Here is a 26,746-nt window from a genome sequence, read left to right as displayed (position 1 = left end):
CATCATATCCACCAGGCAGTTTAATTTCATATGATTGATATTCCTTCTGTTACCCTTCACCAAACTACTGCACACGCCACACGAACTCAATTTCCTTCCCCATATTTATTACTCCACACCGCAGCCCTTAGCTTCTTCAGTTTCAGTTCATTAAATTGGATAACAGAAGCTGCCTCCTTTCATCTGGCAAACTGTAAAAACATGGCTCTGTTTCATAGCCGTATTCCGTTTTCAGCAGTGTCAGCATCTGCATCTCTTTCTGCAAAACGGGACCTTACTAAATTGTTTCTTGGAAGTAACCCACTTGCCAACTCCACCCAAAAAAAGTTTTCAACTCTTCATTATTCTTTGACCAATTCCAATAAGCAGTCATCCATATCCACCTTTAGTGAGGTAATAAAAAAGGAAACTTTTTTTAAAAAAATACAATGCTGAATTGGGTTTTTCTTATTGTGATTAAAGTTTGTTCCTTTTTGTGATTGATTCAGTTGATCGAGGCTTTAATTAGTGGGAAAGACTTGACGGAATCTGAAGCAGAAGAATCTCTTGATTATTTGTTGGATGGTGCTGATGAAGCTTTAATTAGTGCGTTTCTTGTTCTTTTGAGAGCTAAAGGTGAAACCTTTGAAGAAGTAAGTTCCTTCTTTAACTATTGCCATATTAGTAAAGGTTTATGTATACCCTTTGAATCATAACTTAGGTGAAATAAATATTTTATTTCATTCATTAGTATTTCCTCTCTGATGAAAAATTTTTCAGAAAAATCTATGCTTTCTGAAGAACAGGCCCTACTTTAAAATATAGTGTAAAGCTTCCATTTGGATGTACAATCCTCTGCCTATGAATCTGATTTCACAGAACCAGAATGCTTTTATTTGCTCCTTAATTATTGAGAGCTGTAAATTAACCATTAATTTGTCACTACCGTCTGATCTGTTAACTTAATCGAGCTAATGATAATGATTAGGTAGTGGGATTGGCAAGGGCAATGATAAAGAATTGCAGACAAGTGGAAGGCTTAGGCGACGCAGTTGATATTGTTGGGACAGGAGGGGATGGTGCAAACACGGTGAATATCTCAACAGGTGCTTCAATACTTGCTGCAGCTTGTGGTGCAAAAGTAGCCAAGGTTGACAGAGCTCTTTTTTGTTGTCCAAAGTTATTTAATTTCACTAAAAACTGTGGATATTTCGGGCTAAAAATTTGTGGGATTAAATTGCAGCAAGGTAATAGGTCGAGTTCATCTGCTTGTGGGAGTGCAGATGTATTGGAAGCACTAGGTATTGCCATTGAGCTGGACCCTGAGGTTGGTGATATTGGTGTTCTTGGCTGAAAAATGTTGGTAGTTTGAGGACATTTAATATTGTATTGTAGTTCTAAGACTTTCTTTTTTTTTGAAAAAGTAAAGTATGTTGTAATTTTAAAAATTGAAGGTTTAAAAATGAAGTTTTCTGTCACATTAATTAATATTTGCTTTATAAGGAGAAACACTAGATGTGACGTTCACCAAATCAAATTATAATCTAATTTAATTTGTAGCCATCTAACAACCATGCATTTATTCTCTGTTACTGGCTTCAGGGGGTGAAAGAGTGTGTAACTCGAGCTGGAATCGGTTTCATGATGGCTCCAATATATCATCCAGCGATGAAGATTGTCAGACCTATCAGGAAAAAGCTAAAAGTAAAGACAGTGTTCAATATCTTGGGGCCTATGTTGAACCCAGCAAGAGTGCCGTTTGCTGTAGTTGGAGTTTACAAAGAAGACCTGGTACATTTTCAGCTGTTGAATTACACTAATATCACCAGTTCTATGAATGTGGCTTTAAGAATCTTGTAGTCTTAAATTATGTGAATTGAGGTGCTAAATTTTCTGGTCTTATCTCCATTCTGCCCTTTGGTTTATAGCTTTCTGGCCTGTTTCAATGTTATTCTTAAAGTGTTGTGTACATTCGTTTGGTGAATGAAACATCTCTTGTTGTAGGTCCACAAAATGGCTAAAGCAGTCCAGAGATTTGGCATGAAAAGAGCATTGATTGTTCACTCAGAAGGCCTAGATGAGATGAGTCCTCTTGGTATGGTCCCCTTTCACCACACTAGTAAATATGTTGTCTTTGGTAATATTGTCCTTTTTAGTTTGACTTTGCTTGTATATCTTTTGAGTACTTAGATCTGGACATTTCCATCATATTATGTATGACAATTCATTTCGCAGGCCCTGGATTAGTCCTTGATGTCACACCAGACAATATTGAGAAGTTCTCCTTTGATCCATGTAAGTAACTCATTAAATCAGAAAAAGGGCAGCCCGGTGCAGGATGTATTTATTGCGTCGCACTGATAACAAGTGAATGCCGCTCTAAGTATTTGGTGAACTCTGCAGTAAAAAATGATGCAATATCATCAATGTGTATTTCACTAGTCATATAACATTGTCTCTTTGGGGTAGGCTGCCTATATCACACCCCCTTGGGGTGCAGCCCTTCCCCAGACCGTGCGTGAACGCGGGATACTTCGTGCAACGAGCTGCTTTTTATTTTTATTTTTAAATATAACATTATCTCTTTGAAAAAGATTAATCTGACAAGATTATTCTTCAATAGTGGACTTTGGCATCCCACGCTGTACTCTGGAAAGCTTGCGAGGTGGAGGTCCAGATTACAATGCCGAGATGCTCAAACGCGTGCTGTCCGGAGAAAAAGGGCCGATTGCTGATGCATTTGTAAGTTTCTTTGTCTGTTATGCTTCAAATATCCTTATAAACTTATCTGATTGATGTAGCTTGTCAGATTTAAGGCTCCTCCTTATAAAAAGATTGACAAAGCACTTGTTTCCATTTTCAATTATGTCCTTTCACCTTGAAAGTTCTTACATTATTCAGCATACAACATCACAGGCACTAAATGCAGCAGCTGCTCTCCTGGTAAGTGGACATGTTAAGAATCTGGCTGACGGAGTTGCATTAGCTCGTGAGACACTAGTCTCTGGCAAAGCGCTGAAGACACTTGATCTGTGGGTAGAGGTTTCGAATGTAAGGAGGATTTCACAGTAATTTCTTTAGATAGAGACTTGATCACATAAATTCATACTATGTCTTGTTTACTAAATTCCAGGAGGTGAAGGAAGCAGTACCTCAGGTCGCTTGATCGACTTTCTGCATGAACTCATTGAAAATGCCAAACTGACCATGTTAAGTGCATTTGGCCAGACAGAGAGATTCTTACGGCTCAACTTTGCTGCTAAGTTATCCTTAACAGATTCAAAATCAGAGAAAGAATGGACGGCACTACTCAACTTACAATTTTAGCTTGGAGAAGGATCAGAGGAAAGGGTTAAAGAAAGAACAAAAATAACTGTACCTTTGGCTACTGAAATTTGTAAGGCAGCTGTAGATTTGTGTACACATTGCTTGTAATACTCACTAGTGACAATGGCCAAGCAAAAGAATAACCAAGTGCAGAAAGATGTACCACATTTGGTGTTCCCTCTTCACCAACTTGTACAATCACCACAGAGATAGCCAACTCTATTTTTTATGAGAGAAATAAGGAAAGGGCCGACAATTTGGCACCAGATATTCGGAAGTGTGGAAGAGCAGTTGTGAGAAGCGGAAAAACCATTAAAAACGTAAATTACTTAATAATTGTTAAATAAATTTATCACTTAACAAAATAGATAATTGTGTGTACCAAGTGCCTAGAAAAGAAGGCACAAAGATCTGTGGAGCGGTGGTATGAAGTATTATTAAAGATTGATAATAGTATTAGCAAATCAGATATTGTTTAAATGAATTTTTTTAATATTAAAGATCGATAATAGTATTGATTAGAATGACGATATGAAATTAAAAGTTGAAATAGTTATGAAAGAAAATGACTCCACTCAAGAGTGAGGATTGTCAATTTCTTCCTTACTAGTCTTATGGTACGTAACCTATCTAAATGAGTCTAAAGTTTTTAGAAAATCATATAAAGATTATTTTTGAATTAAAATAAATGTATAAATTTATGTTAAAAAAGAATATTATTGGTAGATTTCTAACACGTTTATATACACTTTATCCAATGCACATAAGAAAAAAGTTATAATACTTCACACTATTTAAATAAGGAAAGGATTTGTAAGTAAATAATTATTTGGTTTCAAATTCCTAAAATTTAGGAGTTTCTATATATATGTAACAAAAATGTAATTGATTTTAAAGTCTTAAATATTAAATTATATTTATAATTAATATAAAATATATTTTTAAAGGGTAAAAAAAGATAATGATATTTTCGTGTTTTTAATATATTTGTTCCTTGGCGTATTTTCATGCAATCAAACACAAAAGCAACTTATTTTCTAGAAATTACTTTGTGTGAGTGTCAACAGAAAGTGAAGCTTTTCAATTGGACTTGAGCTGACGGTCTAAAAGGTTCAGCCCAATATCCAACAGGCATGGCATTGGCCCTCCGTGTAAAAGCTACCAACGACCTTTGGTTACTCAGAAAAAAGGACAAAAAACAGTTATTGCATAAACTCTTTTTTCCCGGGAAACATCGAGTGGATAACAAGAAAATCAGTAGCCATTAGCCAAACAGAAATTAAAAGAAAAGAAGAAGAAAAGATTCAAACCTTCAACTGGTAGAATCGCAAAAGATTCCTTCTTGACTGGAGCTATGACTTTGGGCTCTGAATGGAAGTTCTCTCAAGTCTTTGGTGAACAAACTCCCGGTGAAGATATTCAAGATTGTAAAGTCTCTTTTACTTTTACTGATATTTTATGTGAATGAACTCCAGTAATATTTTGTACTTTTCTTCTTTTGGGCAGAGCGGGATGCATACTGCTGCTTATGAATGTTTTTCTTCCTCTGGGTTTCCGTTTATTCTGGACCCAGCGCCCCTCCCCCCTCCCTTTTTTTTTTTTTTTTTTTTTGCTTTGGAATGAAATGTGTAACATTTGTTTCTAATATATCATAAGTATGAGCAGCTTATAAAAAAATAAAAATAAAAATATGAGTGGCGATCGAGTGGAAATATTCTTATTTGAGTTAGTGTTTTCTTCATATGAAGGAAATTTGTTGCTGCCCTTAATTGGATGCTGTAGTTTTATACATGAAATCTTGAAGCCTAATAGGGTAAACTTGTTTGATTTCTATAGCAAAAGATAACAAAATGAAGATTTAGAAACTGGGATGGAGGTGATATATTTGAGCTGATCCCAACTATTTTGAGATTTGAGTCTCAGTAGAGGTAGTGTTAGTGGTAGTAGTAGTAATAGCACCAGCTCTTGTTATTGTTGTTGATTGTGGAATAAGGATATTTCTTGAATTTTGAACGTCCAGTGTTCAGTTGAGACAAGAGACTGGTTGATGCTAGCAGAAAGAATTCTATATATAGGATTTTCCAACCTGCTTCATTAGTACTAAGATTAAGAATGAGAAGCAGGTTTTGAATATGAAGTTGAGAAAAAGGTTCCTTGAATGGAGGGCCATTGGGAACTTCGTATTCTTCTGTTATGCTTAGAGATATCAATCATGGAATTGAATATAAGGTTATGCTTTAGAAGTTTAATTGGGGGCTTAAGTTGCTGAGGCTCTCACAATGCAAGGGGTATTTGGTTTTCTCTTTTTTGTTAGCCATGTCTGCTATGCTATGTTGGTTGGTTATATGAAACTGGTGGAGAATGTGAGGAGAATCAATAGCATAGAGTCAAAAAGAAGGAATACTCTCCACAAAACAATCCATTAAATCCACTCATTGTATATATGGCAAGACGAAAAACTTTTCCATCCTTTGAATGAGAAGGGGGTTGAACGGATATGAGGATCGCTAAAAAGCAGGAAGGCTTGTTGAGGCCATACTGGTTATATTATGGAAAATAATTTTTACAGTTCATTGAATATGTTGGACCACATTCACACACATTTTACTTTATCTAATACTAGATTTTTCTTGAAATTCTGTTATACCTGAAAAAAAGAAGATTGGGTTACCATTGACTTTTTGGTACCTTTGCATGTGACTTCTGGTGCACCACTTTATACATTTATAACATTTTATGCCTTAACTTGGTTAACTTCACTAAAAGAAGTTTCCTTGGGGCTGGAGATCAGTTACATAGAAAGGGATTTCTCATATTATTATAGTGAAAACTGGAAAAAGGAAAAGCCAACTTTTCGTTGCATTTCAGCTATTAAAAATGAAACAGCAAAGAGATGTTTAGCTCTTGTTTCCTTATTTTACCCTCTCACCTGAAAAGGAGCGATTATGAACCAAAGAAATAACGGAGCAAGAAGGAAATTGGTGTTACTTTTATTTCTGCTTTAATATTTCTTGATGGCCTGCACATAACAGGATTCTGTGTTAGGTGATATTTTATCTGCAATGGAATTTGACAAGAATGGTGATCATCTTGCTGTTGGAGATCAAGGTGGACGTGTCATAATTTTTGAGCGGCAGACGGGTAAAGAAGTGCGGACAAAATTTTCATAAATATCATTTGTGTAAATATGAATTCATCCGGCAAAGATTCTGTACTTTCTTGAGTGTCATATTCAAACTTTGTATCTCATGTAATCTTTTCACCTTTATGGTCTTGCAGGGTCTATTTGACAGCAGTTCTCGACGTGACTCTGGTCAGTTCAGCCTTCCACTTTGGCAGCATCCTGAATTTAAATATAAGACGGAATTCCAAAGTCATGAACCCGAGGTATGATTTAGGTTTTCATCTTATCTAGTTCTGCATACATCTTTTAAGGCTACTTAAATTTTGCATCTGTAGGTGATAGTTATGTACTTTTGGTGTTGATCATGTTACATCATCTTCAGTTTGATTATTTGAAGAGCGTGGAAATTGAAGAGAAGATTAATAAAATCAGATGGTGTACGAAACTCAACAGATCATTGTTTCTTCTTACAGCAAATGACAGGACGATAAAACTTTGGAAGGTATGAAATTCTTATGGCATTCGATAATCTTCAGACGAGTTTAAATTGAAGAAAGAAAGGGTTCTGGTTCCCCTCCAAATAAAAGATTCTATCTCGGGAGCCTTCTCTTTCAGCATCAAAAGATTGATAATTAAAATGCATGTGAAGTAGTACTATCATTTTTTATCTTTTAAGGTATTTCTTACTAAGATATTTAACTTGGTTAGATGCAGCTTTCTGAACTAAGAACTGTATCTAAATGTTCATCTATTTGTGACATACATCACACATGAAAAATAAAAACAGTGGGAAAATAAAAGAAGATTTCTCGGTGGTGAAAGTTAAGTATTAGCTGCATTCCTGTTCAGAGTCTGTAAAGATTGAATTTTTGTCTTTGCATTATTGAAAAAAACCCGGATGGCGTGTTCTTTCTTGATGAACTAAGATCCACTTGTCAGTTTCAATCTACTGTAACCTTACTATGAAACTTTAGACACAGAAAAGGCATACTTTATTCATAGAATTGTACAGTATTTATAGGACAACAGGTACAATCAAAGCAGCTAATCAATCCCTAATTCTTAGGAGATCCTTCAATCAAGTGATTACATCTAAACTAGTTTCCTAGAATAAATTCTAACAAATTTTCCTAAATATCTACTGTACTATATTTACAGAAGCAAATTATAATCAAATCTGCCAGCTCATTCAAGGAGCAGATTGTGATCAATCTGCCAGCTCATTCAACACTCCCCTCAAGTTGGCATGTAAATATCGAACATGCCTAACTTGCTGACAAAAAACTCAAAAGTAGTTCTAAAAAGACCTTTTGTGAAAATATCCGCAATTTGTTCAGTTGTTGGAACAAAAGGCACACGCTTCCATCTTCAATCTTCTCTATAATAAAGTGTATGTCCACTTTGACATGCTTTGTTCTGTCATGTTGAACTGGATTATGGGCAATGCTTATGGAAGCCTTATTGTCACAGTACCGCTTCATCGGCAAACTCATAGGTCTTCTTATTCTTCCAAAAGTCTCTTGAGCCACAACATTTCAAAAATTCCGTGTGCCATGGATCGATACTCAGCCTAGGCACTACTTCGAGCCACCACATTTTGCTTCTTACTTCTCCATGTTACCAAATTTTTCCAAACAAATGTACAATATCCAGATGTAGACCTTCTATCAGTAGATGACCCAGCCCAGTCCGCATCAATATAAGCCTCAACACTTCTTTGCTCATTCTTCTGGAAGAACAACCCTTTCCCAGGAGAGCTCTTTAGATACCTTAGGATTTGATACACAGCTTCTTGATGTTCTTCCTGTGGAGAATGCATAAACTGACTAACTAGGCTCACAACAAAGGCAATATCGGGTCTAGTATTAGACAAGTAAATCAACTTGCCTACCAATCTCTGATATTGGCCCTTATCAATCAATTTCCCTTCCTTATTTCCAAACTTTAGATTTGGGTCAATTGGAGTTTCAGCTGGTCTACAACCACTCATTCCTGTTTCTTGTAACAAATCAAGTACATACTTTCGTTGTGACATTATAATTCCTTTCCTCTATCGTGCAACCTCCATGCCGAGAAAGTACTTCAGCGGGCCTAAATCTTTTATCTCAAATTCTGAGGCAAGGCGCTCCTTCAGATTCTTTATTTCAACCATGTCATCTCCTGTGAGGATGATATCGTCGACATACACTATAAGAATTGTTGTTTTTCCTTCTAGTGAATGTCGGGTAAACATTATGTGATCTGCTTGTCCTTGCACATACCCTTGCTTCTTCACGAATTGAGTAAATCTTTCGAACCAAGCCCGTGGAGACTGTTTTAGACCGTAAAGAGATCTTCGGAGTCTACATACCTTCGACTTATACTTCCCTTCAAAACCTGGTGGAGGATCCATATAGACTTCTTCTTCTAGTTTCCCATTCAAGAAAGCATTCTTCACATCCAACTGTTGAAGAGGCCGGTCAAGATTTACCGCGATTGTAAAGAGGACTCCTAACTGAGTTTAGCTTAGCTACTGGAGCAAACGTCTCCAAATAGTCAACGCCATATGTTCGCGTGAATCCCTTAGCTACTAGGCGGGCCTTATACCTCTCCAAAGATCCATCTGCTCTGAATTTGGTGGTGAACACCCATTTGCAACCCACTGGTTTCTTTCCTTATGGTAGATTCACCAATTCCATGTCCTGTTCTTTTCAAGAGCTCACATTTCTTCCAAAATAGTCTCCTTCCACTCTAGAAATCGTAGAGTATCCTGCACATTGTTTGGAATCTCCACAGTAGAAAGTTGTGAGATACATGCGGAATAATTGGGAGATAACTTTTCATAGGACAAAAATATAGAAATAGGATGTTTAGGAGTATTTCTGTCACCTTTGCGTTTTGCAATGGGAAGATCCAAATCTGAGAAGGAATTAAAATTAGACTTTGTTGGAAGATTACTTTGAATTCCAGTGAGGTCTTGTGGATCTGACTTTTGATAGTGTTGAGAATCTTCAGTCTTTTTTCCTTGTTTTCGGTTCATTCTCGAATAAACATGTATTTCTTTTGTTTGTTCTCTGCTTCCATTTTTATTTGTGTCATTTAAAGGCTCTACAGGTTCGATATCAGGGATTTTTATCATTTAAGTCAATTAGGCCCCCCCATCTCTCGAATTACAGTTCTTTCCATCTCTTGGATCACACTTATTTATATTCTCCTAGATCCCTTACATCAGTATTTATTCTCCTAGATCCCTTTATCTGTGAGATGTCTAGTTTCCCCAATATCCCAAAAAGACGAATCTTCACTTGCATGATACTCCCCCTGAAGATGAGTAGTAAAATAAAATTATGACTCAAAGAAAGTTACATCCATTGTGACAATTATCTTTCTAGTGTGTGGATCATAGCACTTATATCCCTTTTGACTCGAAGCATATCCTACAAAAACACACTTCTTAGTTCGTGGTTCGAGTTTGCTACAATTATGAGGATGAACATGAACAAATGTTGTACACCCAAAAACCTTCAAAGGCAAATCTGTACTTAACCTAGAACTAGGAAAACTCTCTCTGAAAACACCGAAAGGTGTTTTAAATTTCAGAATCCTAGATGGCATCCTATTAATAAGGTAAGTAGCAGTCAAGAGAGCCTCTCCCCAATGGTATTGTGGAACTCTACTAGTAAACATTAAAGCTCTAGTTACCTCTAAAAGGTGCCGATTCTTCCTTTCTGCGATGCCATTTTGTTGAGGAGTATCTGGACAAGAGCTTTGGTGTACTACTCCATTTTTTCTGAAAAAACTTCCTAATTGTTCATTAAAAAATTCACGACCAATATCACTTCGGAATATCTTGATTTTCTTATTAAACTGTGTTTCCACCATGACATAGAAAGTTTCAAACACATCCTTAACCTCACTTTTGTCTTTTAATAAATAAACCCAGCGTAGTCTATTATGATCATCAATGAAAGTTATAAACCATCATTTTCCGAACATTGTTGAAATCCTAGACGGCCCCCAAACATCACTATGAGTCATCATAAAATGTTTTGAAGACTGATATTTTTTAGAAGGAAAACAAGATCGGTGATGCTTAGCCATTTCACATAATTCACATTGGAACAAAGACGGATTTTTATTTCCAAACATGTCAGGTAACAAATGTCATGAATAATAAAAACTAGGATGTCCAAGCCTATAGTGCCAAAGCATGACTTTGTTCATGTTGACCAGCTTAATTATAGGAGACAAAATTAGATAAAGAGTGTTTAGTGGTGCAAGATCTGACTCCTTTTCTGTGAGCAATAGGTACATCTAACTCATTAGAAATTGTGGGTAACTCACTAGTAGAAGAAGGTTCATCTTCGGCAGATTGCATGATGACTTCTTCTACTCTATTTCTCCTTGAGTAAGTTTTCAAATCAGGTCTATCCAAACGCCCAATAGTCTTCCCTGTATTCTGTCTTCATTTTTACTTTCCCGTGTGGTACTGGCAGTGGTTTCAACAATAGAACTCGCGAGAATCATCTCTTCCCTTTTATAGTTCTCCCCCCGAAGAGGTGATGATGTAATACTGAAATAGGGCTCAGATTCTCGAAAGGTAATATCCATGCTGACAAAGATTCTACGAGAGGGAGGATGATAACATTTGTACCCTTTATGTGTTGGAGAATACCCAATAAAGACACACTTAAGAGCTCTAGGATCAAGTTTCCTAGAGTTCCTAGTGTGAACAATGCAGATACACCCAAATACCTTCGGAGGAACAATATAATCATTCTTACCCTTTAATACTTCTAGAGGAGTTTGAAAATTAAGGGATTTTGGTGGCATTCTATTGATGAGATAGGTAGCTACTAAAATGGCATCCCCCAGTAAAGTTTTGGTAGATTCGTGGTAAACATAAGAGATCTTGCCACTTCTAACAAATGCTTATTTTTCCTTTCTGCAACCCTATTTTGTGCACTAGTATAAGGACAACTAGTTTGATGGATTATCCCATAAGACTCCAAATAAACACCAAAAGTTTTATCCATGTATTCTGTGCCATTATCAGTACACAAGATTTTTATCTTAGCTTCAAACTGAGTGCAAATCATCTTATGAAATGACTGAAAGCAGGAGAAAACTTCACTTTTGGCCTTTAACAAATATACCCAAGTCATTCTAGTGCAACAATCAATAAAAGTAACAAACCACCTACTACCAGATAAAGAAAATGTTTGAGTAGGACCCCACACATCAGAATGAATAGTCGAAAAAAGAGTTGTACTTTTATTATCACTCAAAGGATAAGTGTTTCTAGTATGCTTGGCCAATACACAAGCATCACAAAACAAAGATTCAAACTCAGTTCTAGAAACAAACTAGGATATAACTTCTTTAAAGCAAAAAATGATGGGTGCCCCAACCGTCTATGTCACTGTATTATTTCTTGGTTGACATCCTTATTTCCTCCAAAAAAGGCCTGACTAGAGTCTCGAGTTCCATCAATCCAATATAAGTCATCATGCAATCTACCACTGCCAATCCTCTTTCTTGTTTGAAGATCCTGAAAAACACAATGATCAAGAAAGAACTCGACACACTACAGTTTAGTTTTTTGGTGATGACGCTAACAGATAACAAATTAACAGGAAACTAAGGGACATGGAGAATAGATGATAATGTAATATCAGGTGTACAAACAACAGAACCCGTTCCAGAGACAGGATTTAGGGAGCCATTGGCTATTCTGACATAATCCCCTTTGGAACTGGAAGAGTAGTTTTTAAAGCCTTTAGAGGAGCCTGTCATGTGTCTATTCGCACCAAAATCAATAATCCAAGAATTAAGGTGAGCATTGAAGGCAATACTTGCCTGCACGTAATTGGAAGTGGCAACATTAGAAGAGTCAAGTTTATTCGGGAGACGACGAAGATGTTGAACTTCATCCGAAGACAAAGCTTCTCCGGAAGCAATTTCCCTAGATGTCTCCACATTTTCTGCAATATTAGCCTGAATCCTTGATGGACATACACGTTTTCCTCCACGACCTCTAGTTGGTCTACCATGTAGTTTCCAACATGTCTCCTTAGTATGCCTTGGCTTTCCACAGTAATCACAGTGCAAGTGATATTTATCAGAAGTGAACGCCTTTGGTTATTCATGAGACACAGCTAACCCGGACTTCTCCATTGGTGCTGAATAAAGCATCACCCCTCGTCGACTCTCTTCCTGTTGAACATAAGAGTATGCATCCTCAAGAGAATGAAAAGGAGCTTTACCAAGAACTTGAACCCTGATCTGATCATATTCTTGGTTCAAACCGGCCAGAAAATCACACCCTTTCCTTTTCAACCAATTGTTCAAAGAGAACTGCATCATTAGTACACTTTGCTTGGAGATCCTGATAGTAGTCAATCTCCTGCCATAACCCGCTTAACTCGGAAAAATAATCAGTGATAGTCAACGCACCTTGCTTAGTCGTATGAATTTTATTTCGAATTTCAAAAATCTGGGCATCATTTCCCTTGCGAGAATAAAATCGCTTGGCTGAATTCCAGATTTTTTCATCAATGTCAAGCAACAAATATTGTTTAGAAATTCGAGGGTGCATAGTATTCAAAAGCCAAGTCATAACAAGGGAATTATCAAAATCCCATTGACTATAAGTAACATCAGTCACAACATGTTGTTTCTTTTCTCCAGTAATATAACCAATCATCTTCCTGGATTTAATAAACAACAAACAAGCCCTTGACTAGGCAAGATACGAACCAGCACCATCTAATTTTACCATACTAATACCATGTGAAACAGAATTATTGTTATCTACTGTTTTTGAGTCCCCCATATTTTTGAACAATCCGAAGCACAAAAAGAAATTTCAGAATATAAATTCTAAACAGAAGAACCTGGTAACCCAAAAAACAGCCTTCAGAATCTGAAAAAGGCTCCTGGAGCTAACTGGTTACATCGGACTTGTCTTCTGGTGTTTGAAAAAATCTGAAACTTGTTTGGGCAGGTCGTACAGTAGGTATAATCCTTCCAGTGATACTAGTTTTTGTACAGAACTGGCGGAGGGTGAAAAAAAAGAGATCGGACAGAAACTTTAGCAAGAAAATTATAAGAAAGAGGGAGAAAACTCAACCTATGGAATCCTAGTGCTGCAGAGGGAGAAAACTCACCTCAAAAGGGCAGCAATGGCTCTGATACCATGATAAATAGACCTTGGGCCTAACTCAACCCCAAAAGCTAGCTTATGAGGTGAGGATTGCCCAAGACTATATAAGGAGACCAAGGACCTCAAATCCCTCCGATGTGGGATAACTTAACACCCCCCTCACGCCTAGGCATGCAAACTGGAGTGTGGACAACATAAATGAGGGCCCAACATCGATAACAATAATTAGGATGAGTCTTTGCCTTGTTTATTTCTTCTGTGTTTATTCCCCAGAATTGGAGGGAAGCTTTTGTAGATCATAAATGGAAGCAAGCTATGATTGAAGAAATGAAGGCCTTATAAAAAAATAAAACTTGGGAATTTGTCACTTCACCACCAGACAAAAAGTTGGTTGGATGCAAATGGGTCTTCACCGTGAAGCACACAGCTGATGGCTTAATTGAAAGATTCAAAGCAAGATTAGTGGCTAAGGGATTCACTCAGACTTATGGAGTAGATTATCAAGAGACATTTGCCCCTGTTGCCAAAATGAACACTATCATAATCATTTTGTCTTGTGCAACTAATCTTGATTAGGACTTACAACAGTTTGATGTGAAGAACACATTTCTTCATGGAGAGTTAGAAGAAGAGGTGTATATGGTGATCCCTCCTAGATTTGATATCGAACAAAGTCAAGGAAAAGTGTGCAGATTGAAGAAAGCCTTGTATGGACTGAAGCAATCTCCTAGAGCTTGGTTTGACAGATTCTGCAATGCAATGATCTCCTTCGGCTACCAACAAAGCAATGTTGATCACACCCTCTTCATAAGACATCAAAAGGGTAAACTCACTCTTCTTATAGTTTATGTTGATGACATAGTAATGACAGGAGATGATAAAGAGGAGATGACCCGATTGAAGAAGTTGTTGGCACAAGAATTTGAAATCAAAGATCTAGGGAAGTTGCAGTACTTCTTGGGAATTGATGTTGCTAGATCAAAAACATGAATCTTTATTTCTCAAAGGAAGTATATTTTGGATCTCTTGAATGAAACGAGTATGACAGGTTGCAGACCGATAGAATCACCCATTGAAAGTAATCACAAGTTACAAAGCGGAACTGGAAAGTCAGTTGATAAGGAAGATATCAAAGACTGGTTGGAAGACTCATTTATCTTTCTCACACTAGACCAGACATAGCTTATGCAGTCAGCCTGGTGAGTCAGTTCATGCATGATCCCCGAGATCCTCATATGCAAGTTGTCTTTCACATTTTGCGGTATTTGAAGTCTGCTCCTGGAAAAGGTCAGTTGTTCTCCAAACATAGCCACCTCCAGGTAGAAGCCTTTACAGATGCAGATTGGGCTGGATCTCTAGATGACAGAAGATCTACATCCGGTTACCGTACACCCGTAGGAGGAAACTTAGTTACTTGGAGAAGCAAGAAGCAAAGTGTAGTCGCTAGATCAAGTGAAGAGGCAGAATAAAGAGCTATGGCCCAGGATGTGTGTGAATTTTTGTGGTTACAAAAGCTACTAGAGGAATTGGGACTGTCTGAAAAAGGAAAACTTTCCTTGTATTGTGATAACAAGGCTGCCATTAGCATAACTCATAATCCAGTCCATCATGACCGAACAAAGCATGTTGAAATTGATCGACATTTCATAAAAAAAAAAAGGTTACAAGTGGTGTCTTGAGTTTGTTCCATGTGTCATCTGAAAAACAGCTAGCTGATGTGTTTACCAAAGGTCTCATCAAACGGACTTTCCATAGACTGGTTTGCAAGTTGGGCATGTGTGACATCTTTGCACCAACTTGAGGGGGAGTGTTAACCAGCTTAATTATAGGAGAAAAATTAGAGAATCAAATCTGTAATTAATAGCTTGATTGTAGGATAGCTTGATTTTAGGAAACTTATATTGTAGTTGAATATTCTCTCATTATTTTCATTTATTTACTTTCCTAGAATAGCTGTAGAACTTTTGTATAAAGGCATGTATCAGTAGGATGTAAAATACATTGAAATACAAAGAAGCCTTATCTTCTTCTCAATTTCATCAATTCAAAACAGAAGTAGAGTTCAAACAAATAAGATTCAGTTGTTGTGAGTTGTCCCCTTATCAAGGAAATAAAGACCTCCGGATTCTCTAGCACTGCCAATCATCTTCCCCGAGACCTTGTCCTGAAATTCACACAAATTCGAGTCTAATATAGCACGACAACTCAAAGAACAGGTTAATTTACTGACAGAAATTAGATTGCAGAGGAGTTTCGAAACATGAAGGATATCATGAAGTGTGAGAGATGGTGATAGTTTAACGGTTCCTTTTCCAGCGATTGCTAAGAAGGAACCATCAACTATCTTGATTTTATTATTCCCTGCACAAGGAGTGTAAGTAGAGAAAAAATGGAACTTCCTGTCATGTGACCACTAGCTCTTGAATCTATTATCCATGAATCTATTTGGTTGGAGTTGGCACTAAGAAAAGAAGATGGTACATTACCTGTTTGAGCAAAAGAACAAGAAGGATCTGGTCCACCCAATCAGAATTGTGGAGATTGAAGGAGTTTGTGCAGAAGTTCCAGTTGTTCCCTTGTGAATGGAGACGCTTCTGGAGAAGATTGCTGCCCCCGATCAAAATAGGTTGTTTGGAGGGCCTGACCATGTTGAGATTGGAAGCCACGATTGTCAACTCCTTTTTTCTTCCAGTTTGGTGGTTTCCCATGAATCTTCCAACATGTTTCACGGGTATGCTAGTGTTTTTTGCAATGATCGCACCATGGCTTTTTCTTTTTATCATTTTCATTTGTCACTGTTGCAAGTGCTGAAGCATCTACAACAGGTTTTAGTTCAAGGTTCAAATCAAGTTTTAACATAACTTTCCTCCTAGTTTCCTCTCTCCTAATTTCAAAAAAGGTTTCACGAAGTGAAGGCAAAGGGTTTTTTCCTAGAATCCGTGACCTGACTTCGTCAAACTTCCGATTTAATCCTGCTAAGAAAAGGTAAACTCTCTCATTTTCTTCCCTTTTTCTTGCTTTCACACTATCGGCAGGACACCCCCATTCATCATTGTAACACTGATCTAACTCCTGCCATAGAGATACCATTTCATTATAATAAGCAGTTACTTCCCTCTCACCCTGCTTAGCTTGCCAAAGTTTAATTTTTAACTCAAATATCTGAGAGCAGTGGCGGACCCAGAATTTTATGCAATCGGGTTCAATCTTAGAAGTATATAAATTTAGTCGTAAAATAGTAGTTGTCAAGTGGGTTCAAATAAAATATTTATGCAGTTTTAATCCTAATTTATACATATACACAGTATTATTTTTTTGTGAAGCGAGTTCAGTTGGACCCGCTAGCCACCACTTGGGTCTGCCACTGTCCGAGAGGCATTTTCTACATCTGAATATGTCTCCCTAACGACTTCTCACACATCCCTAGCAGTGGGTAGAAAAAGATAAGATTTACCTATGACTGGATCCATGGAATTTATTAGCCAGGCAATCACGAGTGAGTTCTCTGATCTCCAGGCTTTCATCTTTGGGTCTCCGACTTCCGGCTTTTTCGTCTCTCTAGTCAGATGTCCCAATTTTCCACGGACATCGATTTCTACAGACTGCGCCCATTCCAGATAGTTCTTCCCGTTTAATCGATGAGAAGTTAGCTGGAAGGACATGTGAGACGAATCGCCTCCTTGTGTCACCATATTTTCTACCAGAGTTTCAAGAGAAGAACTTTCGGCTTCTGTTGATGTTGCAAAGTGGCGCTCTCCGTGAAAGGCTGTTTTGGCCATAAGGTATTAGGGAGGAAAGTCTCGCTCTGATATCATGAAACTTTAGACACAGAAAAGGCATACTTTATTCATAGAATTGTACAATATTTATAGGACAACGGGTACAATCAAAGCAGCTAATCAATCCCTAATTCTTAGGAGATCCTTCAATCAAGTGATTACATCTAAACTAGTTTCCTAGAATAAATTCTAACAAATTTTCCTAAATATCTACTGTACCATTTTTACAGAAGCAAATTATAATCAAATCTGCCAGCTCATTCAAGGAGCAGATTGTGATCAATCTGCCAGCTCATTCAACTAATTGTACAAATCAATTTACTGTTTCTTCATTTGTTTCTTTTGCAGATCAAGGAACAGAAAGTAAAGAAAGTTAAACAAATGGACATCAATCCGTTTGTGACTTCAGAGAATTCTCTTTTAGCTGATAAAAGTTTCATGAGTGGACAAAGTGAACCATCTCATGCTAATGGTACCAGGCTAGAATGGACTGACAAAATGAATGGCACATTGCCCTCACATGTAGGACATGGAAGAGTGTTAATATTCACGCATTCTTTATTACATTACTTCCCCAAATTATATGCATTTGACATGCTATTATAGCTTGTGATTCCAGCTACTGTTGTAAATAGCTTGCAGATATCACAAATGTGGCTTCTAGAAGATGCAGAAGAGTGTATGCACATGCTCATGATTTCAACATCAATTCCATCTCAAACAATAGGTATTCTTCTGTTCTTGCGAATATTTTGAATTTTAAACTTGCTCATTTGAAATGAAATTTGACCAGCCCCTGTTGTTTGTGTTTCTGTTTGAGCTTGATCTATCAGATCAGAGGTATCCTTCTATAAGCAGCAGTACCAGAGAAACTCAATAGTGTGAAAGTTGTTTACCAGTTGAAGGAGTGCCAGGTGTTTGATAACTCTCTGGTTTTCAAAACTTTTACAGCGATGGTGAGACATTCCTTTCTGGCGATGACCTTAGGATAAACGTATGGAACCTTGAAGTCAGAGACCAGTGTTTCAACATCATTGACATGAAGCCAAACAATATGGAAGATCTGACAGGTGATCCCGGATGTCTTTTCGAAGCATTTCATATGCTGTAACCTATTGGATCTTTTCTCATGCATCCGTGCTACTCTCTGTTAACCATTATTTGAAGTTTCCAGTTTAGTCTCCAAAAGTATGGAGGTATATGTTATAAATTTTACCAACTAATGATATGATGCCAAAGCACTTCGAGAATTATAGGAGGCAAAATATGGATTCAGGTAGTAGCTTTACGCCTCATAGGTAAACTTAGCAACATAACTGAAGGATATCTGTAGTTATACATTTATGTACCCAAAATCTACATAAACCTCGTATTCATGCTAGGGATGAGTTGAGTTGGGTGAGGGTGTCTGGTTGATATGGAAGAGAACAGTTTTAGCCCCAGACTTGTGTTTTGGGTTGGGGGGGGGGGGGGGGAGTCGGTGGTGTTGCCACATGCTTATTTAGGATTTCGGAAAAAGTTTGGAACAACTGGCACTGCATTACTCATCTTCTCAAAAGTTTTGTGGAGGCAAGCAATCAAAGATTAATAGTCGGGCCATTATTTTATTAGGTTTATCCTGTAATTCCAAAGATGCATGTGGAAAAAAACGAATTAACTCTATAAAAAGAATGCTTGGAAGGAATCTGAAGCCGCCTTTACTCCTCTCCCTGAAGAGGATTTGACCAATAAATTTGAGGATGATGATCTACCTTATGACATGGGTAGAATAAGGTTAAATTAGTTTCATTACCCTATACTTCTTTTTTGCATAAAAAAATTGACCAGGCTGCCACCTAATAAAGGATAAAAATGCTCATTGGGCCACTCTTTTATGTAGAGGTGATTACATCAGCAGAGTTCCATCCATTTCACTGCAATTTGTTGGCTTATAGTAGTTCACGGGGATTCATCCGACTTGTTGACATGAGGAAATCTGCCCTATGTGATCACAGTGTGAAAATGTGAGTTTTATTCCCATCTCTATTTTATTTCTCTTATCTGTATGATGCATTTCAGCTTCTAATCTGCTGCCCTGACACAACTTCCAGTACTTATTTTAACAACCTGCAACTTACTTTTACAGATTGCAAGATGGGGGGAGCCGTGGCCCTAAAACACTTTTCAGTGAAATCATAACTTCTATATCTGATATGAAGTATGCAATGGATGGAAGGCATATCTTAAGTCGTGATTACATGACTCTGAAGGTCTTCTCAATCTCGATGATCCTTTTACTGGATAATGCACACTAAGCTATGATTTGTTGCCATACCTGCATTTCTTTGAATTTGGTGCTATCTGTCAAGAAAAGAAAAGAAGTCAAGTATTTCTTATTCCCTCAGTCCCGTTTTTGTTTGAGGGGTTAAAACAAACTTTTCTTTGAGATTTCTCAATTATGTTTCTAGAATCTTTAAAATCTGACCCTTATATTTAACCATATTTCCTATGCAGTTTATTGATCTTTAATTACATTCCTCAAAAAATAAATTAACACCGAATCATATGTAAAATTTTCAATTTAACATACAAGAAACAAAACCGAGTGATTGAAAAAGGATGGAAGTTGTATTGATATGTGCTTCTCACACATGTTTTACTCCTCAATTAGGTGATTCATGCACTATTAATCTGGGAATTCTGTGTTTCTGACATTTGTGCGACTTCATTTTATGGGTCCTTAAAAGTGTATTCATCTTATTGACTTGTGCTTTTACCTTTTTTTTTAAATTCTTTTTTTGCCTTTTTCTCTGCCACTTCATTTTGATTCTTTCATCTCTCATTAGTGGTATATTTTTCTTTGTTCTCTTCGTCTTTGAGTGACATACAAATAAGCTATGGCTTTGTTTGGTTCTTATTTCCTTGATCTTTGACTTCTTTTGACGTTTTACATTCGCTATCACAAGATGGATCTGTAATTATATCTTAATTGTTAACTATTTGATAGTTATGGGACACTCACATGGATACTTCCCCGGTTGCAACGTATAAGATTCATGAACACCTCCGCCCTAAGGTATGAGGGTCTTCATCACAAACGTTTCTCAGAGTTGTACTGAGAAATAAACAGTTGGCGATGTGGTGTAACATGTGAATATGCTATTTATTCAAATAGATTGATAGTATTTTCCGATTTGCAGTATAATTGATATAATACATGTTGTGCGGCAGCTTTCTAAGCTGTATACAAATGACGCCATTTTCGATAAGTTTGATTGCTGCCTGAATGGAGATGGACTGCAATTTGCAACTGGATCTTACAGGTTTATCACATCTCTAACTTATGTCAACATATGAAATGGTGTACTGATGTTGTATAATAGTGTACTTTCATTTTGTTGATCTTCTATACATATGACGAATTTTGGTAATGTTTTGTTGATTTAGCAATCATCTTCGTATATTTTCTTGTGGAGCTGAGAATGAAGATGGCATCACACTGGAAGTCAGAAAAAGTCCAAATAGGTAACTCTTGTACTAAAATGATCTTACTAAAATATCTTCTGTTCTTGAATTGATGCTTCATTATACCTTGAATTTGTAGGAAACCAACCTCTCAAGCTACTACAAGGCCTCGAAGGTCGTCATTGAGCAACTTGACTCGAGGATTTTATCGTCAAGGTAGTTAGTAACAGCCATGCATGTGCTTGTGCAAAGGGTAAATACTTACCCACACCTAATGTTTACACCAAACCAATGAATTTTACCCCAGTAATTAAAATTTAAAGTGAGAATACATATCAATTAACCATGATTAAGTGATAAATGTGGGAATACAAGATACATGTCTTGCATTCATTGGTTTGGTTTAAACACTGGTCACCGATATGGGCAAGTTTTTACCCTTGTAAGGGCCCATAATTCATCAATCAATTGGTGGCAGATCCAACCCCCTGGCTTTGAAACTTGGCATATTTTTTCATCTCATTTACATTGCTTTTTGTTGATAATTTCAGGACAAGATAGCTCAGAAAATGAGATTTCCTGTAATCTTAAGTCCAAGTTGCTGCATCTGGCTTGGCATCCAACGCACAATTTGATTGCGTGTTCTGTTGGAAGCAGCTTGTTCATGTACCATGCATAAAGTGCTATGAAGAGGACTGAGAGTAGTAACCCTCCTGTTCATGGGCTTTGCCCCCTGTAAATTGTATTTTGTCTCTGTCAATATACAACATTTCTCACGTTGGGTAGTCATCTTGATCTAATCTCACAGGTAGCAGTCTGCCATTACAAGTTCCTAAAAAACTTTTGTTGAAAAAATAACTGCATTACTAAATGGAGAAGAAATTTGACACTTGCATAAATATATTTTATGCACATCTGAAGTTCGCTCGCTTGTTTCTGTACTTTATTTTTCATTTCCTGTTTCTCCTTGTATTTGATACTAGTACGTGTTTGGACAGAGCTACAACTAGAGGCGGAGCTAGGATTTCAAGTTTATGGGTTCGGGATTCTAATCGTTTTGAATTACTTGGTTCTAAATTAATAATTTATACATGAATTTTTTTAAGATAAATACAGAGTTCGAATCTAAGCTACTGGGTTCTACCGAACCCGCTCCCAACACTCTAGCTCCGAACTTGGCTACAACTGTTTTAGTGATTGCAATACTGAAACAAAGAAGCGGAGCTAAAAGTAAGCAATATTGCTTAATAAGTATGTGTTTCAACACTATCAAAACTCGTGACTAATTTATAAAATCACTCAAAAGTGTTTTTCAACAATTGATGCCTGTAAGATACTTTTGATCAATTAAGCCGAACAGTGTCAAAGTCATCGGTGATCTATTGCTATCTTTCGAGGGCATTAAGGACCAAATGCAATTTGCTCATTTTCATTATACTCCGCAGCAATTGACAGTCAGTTCCATCATAGCATGGTACCCTTCAAAGAATGAATAGAAAAACATGTTACCATACACAAACTTGGTCTTTCTCAAGCCTCTAATGAACATGGATAGAAACTTAGGGTCCACCAAATTGTATAGAGAACCTGGTTCTCTATCAGTTCCCGCATAATACACGCAATAAGAGATAAATAAATAACACAACGGAGTTTTACGTGGAAAACTTCCAGCTCACGGGATTAAAAATCACGACCTACACTCGTAGGATTTTAACTTCACTAACCGAGCAACTTTTAGATTATAGCCTATTGTAACCTAGGAATTAAACTCTTAATCTCTCACTCACTTGTAATAACTCTATTACAAGCCTCTTTGTAATAACGTTATTACAAAGCTCACAACTCGACTAACTCTAGCCAAGACACAAACACAAGGTTTCCATGGTGTTCTACCTTTGCGTAGTCTCGGTCCACAGGGTTTATGGTTTTACAAATGGTTTCCTACACAATGCTTCTAGCTAAGCTAAGTAGGAATTACAAGTAAATCACTCTAACAAAGGTGCAACATAACTAAAGGACATATAGTAACACAATGCTGGAAACTGGTCCTTCGTTATGTTGTCCTTTGTTCTTGAACCTGGAAGTCACTTGCAAGATGGCAACACACTTGAGAGGAAACGTGATTAATTCTCGGATGTGCAAGTGTGTGTTTTCTTCATTGCTTCATGTTAATAATATCCAAGTGATGTCACTTGGATGATACAAGCAATATCCGGTACAAGACATTCCCTATAAAGTGGCTGCTGCACTGTTCACACTGTTGCGTGTGTGCAGAGGAACATTTGCAGCGGCTTTACAGATGTGAGCAGTTGATTAGTACAGTCAGCAAGGGAGCTGATGTCCATCTGTTCCCTCTGTCGTCTCTTTGACTCTGATTGTTGGAACTTGTGCCTGACTTGAGACTTGATGTTCTTGAGCACTTTGAGAATGTGTAACAGGTTCCCCATCTAGTTCTTATCATTTAAGTTTGTTAGATCATCAAAACATAACAGGGCACATAACCTATCAATTTTCTCCTTTTTGATGATGACAAACTTGTAATTGAAGTTCCTCCTAAGAACCAAAGTACCATACAATATTCCCCCTAAACTTGTTCCCCCTCAATTAAATTTTCCTCTTTTGGCTTCATAAAACGATTAGTCACAAGTAATACGCAAAAAGAAATCTAACATGGTTAACTCATGCCACATGTGTGCACACAAACATGGCTAAGAACAGAGCATAAAAGTAAGGCATGCATAATAAAAAGATGAGATACTCATTAATTGGAAATAAAAGAGAGCAGAATTAGCAGTACCATTTGTTACACAACCATTCACAGAATAAAACAACTTAAAAAGTACCAGCCACCAAAAACAACAAAATACAGGGACCAAGATATTGGATAGACAACTTTGAACTGGACACTGGAGAGGGAAATTGTTTTAAGGTGCACTAGAAGGGGGAGGCAGGGATGAATAGGCAAGAGTTTAGAGGAGAATATCCATTAGGACATTTGCAAACACTTGCTCGTTAAGCAACCGCTCTTTGAGGTCCTCGACCCGTTTTCTGAGATATGCATTTTCCTTGGTCAAACGGGCAACCTTTGTGCCTTGTGCATTGCTGGAACCAGGTGCATCCTGAGCTTGGCTAAGTTGCTCTTCAATAATGGAATTACATGCCTTCATCCTCCTTATCTCCTCAGTTGTAGCATTCTAAGCATCAATCAATTACGAGATAGTGGAAGCTGCCAACCCCTCTTTTTTTATCAATGCACTCACACTCCTCTAAGGTGATTTTGGAAGGTTTGCTTGCGAGTTCTCACTGTTGCTTTTCCCAAGGGACTTCGAAGATGTTAAACACCTTGGTGAGTAAGAATCTGTAAGGCAGCCCATGATTACCATCCTTAAAATCTGCCACTTTCTTCATGTTCTCTATCATGAGTCCAAGCAGATTGATAGTAGTGTAGGCATTCAGTGCTTCCATGAGGAACATGTCTGCTCTTGACGTAATGGAACACCTTTCTGCACGTGGAAGTAAGACATTGTTCACCATCTCGAACAACAATTGATACACTGGTAGGAGGGCCTTCTTGTGTACCTGTTCCCCTTGCTGCACAACATCATGCTTCAGAATGAAACTTCTGAAATTGGGAGAACAAGTCCCCTCAATGGATGAAATCCCTTCAATAGGCACCCCCAAAATGTTCCCCAATACAGCCCCGTCCATCAAAAAGTCTACTTCATTCACCTTCAAGAAGATATTATCATCTTCCACTGTGAACATGTCTGTATAGAAGCTACACATTTCTTCCTCATACACCTTGGAAATCTCATTAGTGAAAAAGTGTGTCCACTTTTGAAACTCATAAATATCAACCAGTTGACGCATCCCTGTCATGTCTAGAATATCAAGGGAAAATGTTCTGCCCCACAGTACCCTCTGTTTTCTCAGGTTTGCTCTGCTTTCATCCTTGGACACACTTACTTTGGCCTTCTTGGAGGAACCAGGTTCCTCATTGTCACCAACCTTCCTTTTCACACACTTTCTCACACTTTTCTCTTTCTTTGCAGACATCTCAGACGCTTTCTCACCAGACTTGTCTACCTCAACATTCTCAACTTCCACAGCTTTCACATATAGCTCTCTCCTGGGTTATGGAGTCACAAGTCTCTTAGAGGACTTACGAATTAAGGAAGCAGGTTCCTTATTTACATCTTCATTGTCAATATCAACAACAAGTGCTGGAGGCACTTCTTCATCATTAACCATCTTTCCCCCTTTCATTAGCCACCTCATTTTCTTATTTTCTTTATTTTTTCTTCAGAACAGTTTCAAGGGCTTCCTTCTTTTGCAACCTGGCAGTGGGTCTTTTAAGAGTGGGCGCATTGGGAACTACCCTTCCACTTCTAGCAGCAATGAATCTTGCTACATGCATATCATCATAGTCTTCCTCACTATTTTTATTTTCCTCTTCAGATAAAGATCTCATCTCAGGAATGACAAAGTTTAACGGCTCAGCATCGAAGTGAGGAGAGGGAGAAGGATCAATACTGACCTGGGGCTCTTTTGAAGAGCAGAGAGTTTTATCCCAATTAGGAGCAGAGGGCCCTCTTGGGATGAGGGAACAAGTCCCTCATTTGTTTCCCCAATAGTATTATTAGGTGCTGGATTTTCAAGGGGCACCAGTTCCCTACCTTCTTCCTGATGACCTTCACCTCCCCCTTGAGACCCAATGGTCTCATTAACATCCTCAAAACCGCACGACCCAATTCCATCTTAGGCCGTGATGGCTTCCAACACCATTGTTAGACAAGACAACACTGATCAAACTAATGGTTTCCCGTTTAAATAAAATACTAAGTGGATAACATTTCCCCATTTGTTAAAGAGATTTAAAAATTTGCCAATGTGACATAATTAAACGGAAGCAAACGAGTACAACTCATAATTATGTAAACAAAACCAATATCATAAGTCTACTAGTGTGTGTGCCAAGACCTGGTGTCACAAGTATGTGGTCAATCTAGTAGAATATACAAAAGAACACTAGCCTACTGTCTGAAATAAAATAGACAAAAAAAAAATAAAATATAAGGGAGACTCTGACTGCTGCAGAACGGCTTGGAAGACAACTCACCACGAAGTCTCGAGATGGGGATCAAATCTGCACACCAGATGCACCTGCCTCAGATCCTGTACAATTAAGTACAGAAGTGTAGCGTGAGTACATAAATAATATGTACCCAGTAAGTATCTAGCCTAACCTCTAAGAAGTAGTGATGAGGGGTCGACTCGGACACTTACTAGGGCCAATAACATGATAATATGAAGTTCAAATTAAACATGATATACAACAATAAGACTCAGAACAAAAAAATAACTGAACAAGTCTTCAGAAATATTTAAGATCTTGAATCAATTCCTTCCTTTAAAACATATGATCACACAAGCAATGAATTTATACCGATTATGAAAGGAACTTTTAGTTTTTATTATCACACACGAATACCACCAAGGACTTTCGGCCCGATCCAACATAAATGTAAACTGTGCACTGAGGAGGGTCGAACGGCGTGAACAATAGATGCATCTATTACCCTGCTCGCGAATCATATATGCGACGCAGTCAAATATAAATTTATCAATAATTCATAAGTCTTCCTTGATTCTTTTCAAAATAAAGACAATTCGACTTGGAACTTTTAAATCCTTAAAAATCCTCAACTCAGTTCCATTTGATACAGTTAACAATTATGATCAAATAATGGTGTCCACAAGCATGGTGTAAGCCTAAAACTACCCGGACATAAACAAGAATAGTAGCTACGTACGGACTCTCGTCACTTCGTGCATACGTAGCCCCCACAAATAACAGTACATATTAATTAAGTTCGCCTATGGGGTAAGTTCTCTCTTATAAGGTTAGAAAAGAGACTTACCTCGTCTCAAAGCTTACTTCCCAATTCA

At 37.5% G+C, this 26,746-nt stretch overlaps 2 protein-coding genes across 5 annotated transcripts; both read left to right on the top strand.

Annotated features, from left to right (window-relative positions):
* LOC104093041 (anthranilate phosphoribosyltransferase, chloroplastic) lies at window positions 1-3,491 on the top strand. Of its 2 annotated transcripts, none has more exons than XR_001968635.3 (10): window positions 1-393; window positions 489-632; window positions 968-1,129; window positions 1,223-1,306; window positions 1,582-1,770; window positions 1,984-2,074; window positions 2,215-2,274; window positions 2,603-2,721; window positions 2,909-3,030; window positions 3,113-3,491. XR_001968635.3 is itself a non-coding variant. In XM_009598754.4 (10 exons), the coding sequence occupies exons 1-10, from the start codon at window positions 31-33 to the stop codon at window positions 3,143-3,145; spliced, it is 1,380 nt and encodes a 459-aa protein (XP_009597049.1). In that variant the 5' UTR covers window positions 3-30; the 3' UTR covers window positions 3,146-3,491. The 2 variants fall into 2 exon arrangements, 1 of the variants encoding a protein (XP_009597049.1); XM_009598754.4 differs by having other exon boundaries at window positions 3-393; window positions 2,896-3,030.
* Window positions 3,492-4,449: 958 nt separating this feature from the next.
* Window positions 4,450-21,717, top strand: LOC104093040 (serine/threonine protein phosphatase 2A 55 kDa regulatory subunit B beta isoform-like). 3 transcript variants are annotated; one of them, XR_685552.4, is made up of 14 exons: window positions 4,450-4,733; window positions 6,352-6,455; window positions 6,586-6,693; window positions 6,813-6,932; window positions 17,702-17,875; window positions 17,989-18,080; window positions 18,305-18,423; window positions 19,233-19,356; window positions 19,479-19,602; window positions 20,340-20,408; window positions 20,564-20,655; window positions 20,821-20,857; window positions 20,937-21,013; window positions 21,349-21,409. XR_685552.4 is itself a non-coding variant. In XM_009598751.4 (14 exons), the coding sequence occupies exons 1-14, from the start codon at window positions 4,661-4,663 to the stop codon at window positions 21,474-21,476; spliced, it is 1,482 nt and encodes a 493-aa protein (XP_009597046.1). In that variant the 5' UTR covers window positions 4,454-4,660; the 3' UTR covers window positions 21,477-21,717. The 3 variants fall into 3 exon arrangements, 2 of the variants coding, with proteins under 2 accessions (XP_009597046.1, XP_009597048.1); XM_009598751.4 differs by having other exon boundaries at window positions 4,454-4,733; window positions 20,780-20,857; window positions 21,349-21,717; XM_009598753.4 differs by lacking the exon at window positions 4,450-4,733 and having other exon boundaries at window positions 6,352-6,447; window positions 6,766-6,932; window positions 20,780-20,857; window positions 21,349-21,717.
* The last annotated feature ends 5,029 nt before the right edge of the window (window positions 21,718-26,746 follow it).

This window comes from Nicotiana tomentosiformis, chromosome 6, assembly GCF_000390325.3.
Source record: "Nicotiana tomentosiformis chromosome 6, ASM39032v3, whole genome shotgun sequence".
Classification (NCBI taxonomy): Eukaryota; Viridiplantae; Streptophyta; class Magnoliopsida; order Solanales; family Solanaceae; genus Nicotiana; species Nicotiana tomentosiformis.
Note: the sequence above shows the minus strand (reverse complement) of the source record. Positions and strands in the feature narration are given on the sequence as shown.